The 769-nt window shown below is 55.8% G+C and overlaps 1 protein-coding gene across 1 annotated transcript; it reads left to right on the top strand.

Annotated features, from left to right (window-relative positions):
- Positions 1 to 81: 81 nt before the first annotated feature.
- LPMP_201610 (amastin-like surface protein, putative) lies at positions 82 to 708 on the top strand (the record flags this gene model as incomplete). The annotated part of the gene is made up of 1 exon (XM_010700060.1): positions 82 to 708. The coding sequence occupies one exon, from the start codon at positions 82 to 84 to the stop codon at positions 706 to 708; it is 627 nt and encodes a 208-aa protein (XP_010698362.1).
- Positions 709 to 769: the final 61 nt, after the last annotated feature.

The raw sequence follows: 769 nt of genomic DNA, 5'->3' as shown, positions 1-769 counted from the left end.
CGCTCTCCCCATCCCTAACCCACCCCCCTGCCGTGCACCGCCGCCTCACTTCTCTCCGCGTGCTGCTGTGACTCTGCGACGATGGAGTGGAATCTCATGCTGTTACTCTACGCGGCCCTCCAGTTCATCGCGTTTTTATTGGTGCTGGTGGCGACGCCGCTGGATATGTTTCGCATCACTGACAATCAAAGCATCGTTAACGGATATTTTTCGTTGTGGGGATCACGTCAGAGTGTCGGTGATTTATCATTCTTCAGTCCCATCACTATTTTGTGGGCTGCGTGCCCCGGCCGCCTGATGCGTTTCCGCGTTGCTCAGGCACTCGCTGTCCTCTCTATCCTCGTGTACGGCGCTGCGGCCGTCCTGGGCGTCGTCATACTGTTCTGCTGCCCTCTCTTACGCTGGATATGCGTGATGCTCAACATTATGGGTGCCGTCACCGTGTGCGTTGTCTGGGCTGCCATGGTGTTGACCTATTTTACTGATGAAGGCAGGACATGTCCAGCTCTCCATAGTTTTACGGTGTATGGTGTCGGCTTCGCACTCCTCGTGGCTGCCTGGGTGCTGGATCTGATCAACATCACATTCTTAGTAGTTCCGTTCCACATTATGCTTTTCGGTAAGGCTGACAGTGCCGCTGACAACTTGGAGGAAAAATCGAAAGGAGAGTCGGAAGAACATAGCAGCCAAAAGGAGGAGGAGGAGTAGACGAGGGGATTGCGGGCGGGCGACCCTGTCGGAGACGCGTAGGCGAGGGACCGCTCGAGCT

This window comes from Leishmania panamensis, assembly GCF_000755165.1.
Source record: "Leishmania panamensis strain MHOM/PA/94/PSC-1 chromosome 20 sequence".
NCBI classification, from domain to species: Eukaryota; Euglenozoa; class Kinetoplastea; order Trypanosomatida; family Trypanosomatidae; genus Leishmania; species Leishmania panamensis.
The sequence above is the reverse complement of the archived record's forward strand: the minus strand, read 5'-3'. Positions and strand labels throughout refer to the sequence as shown.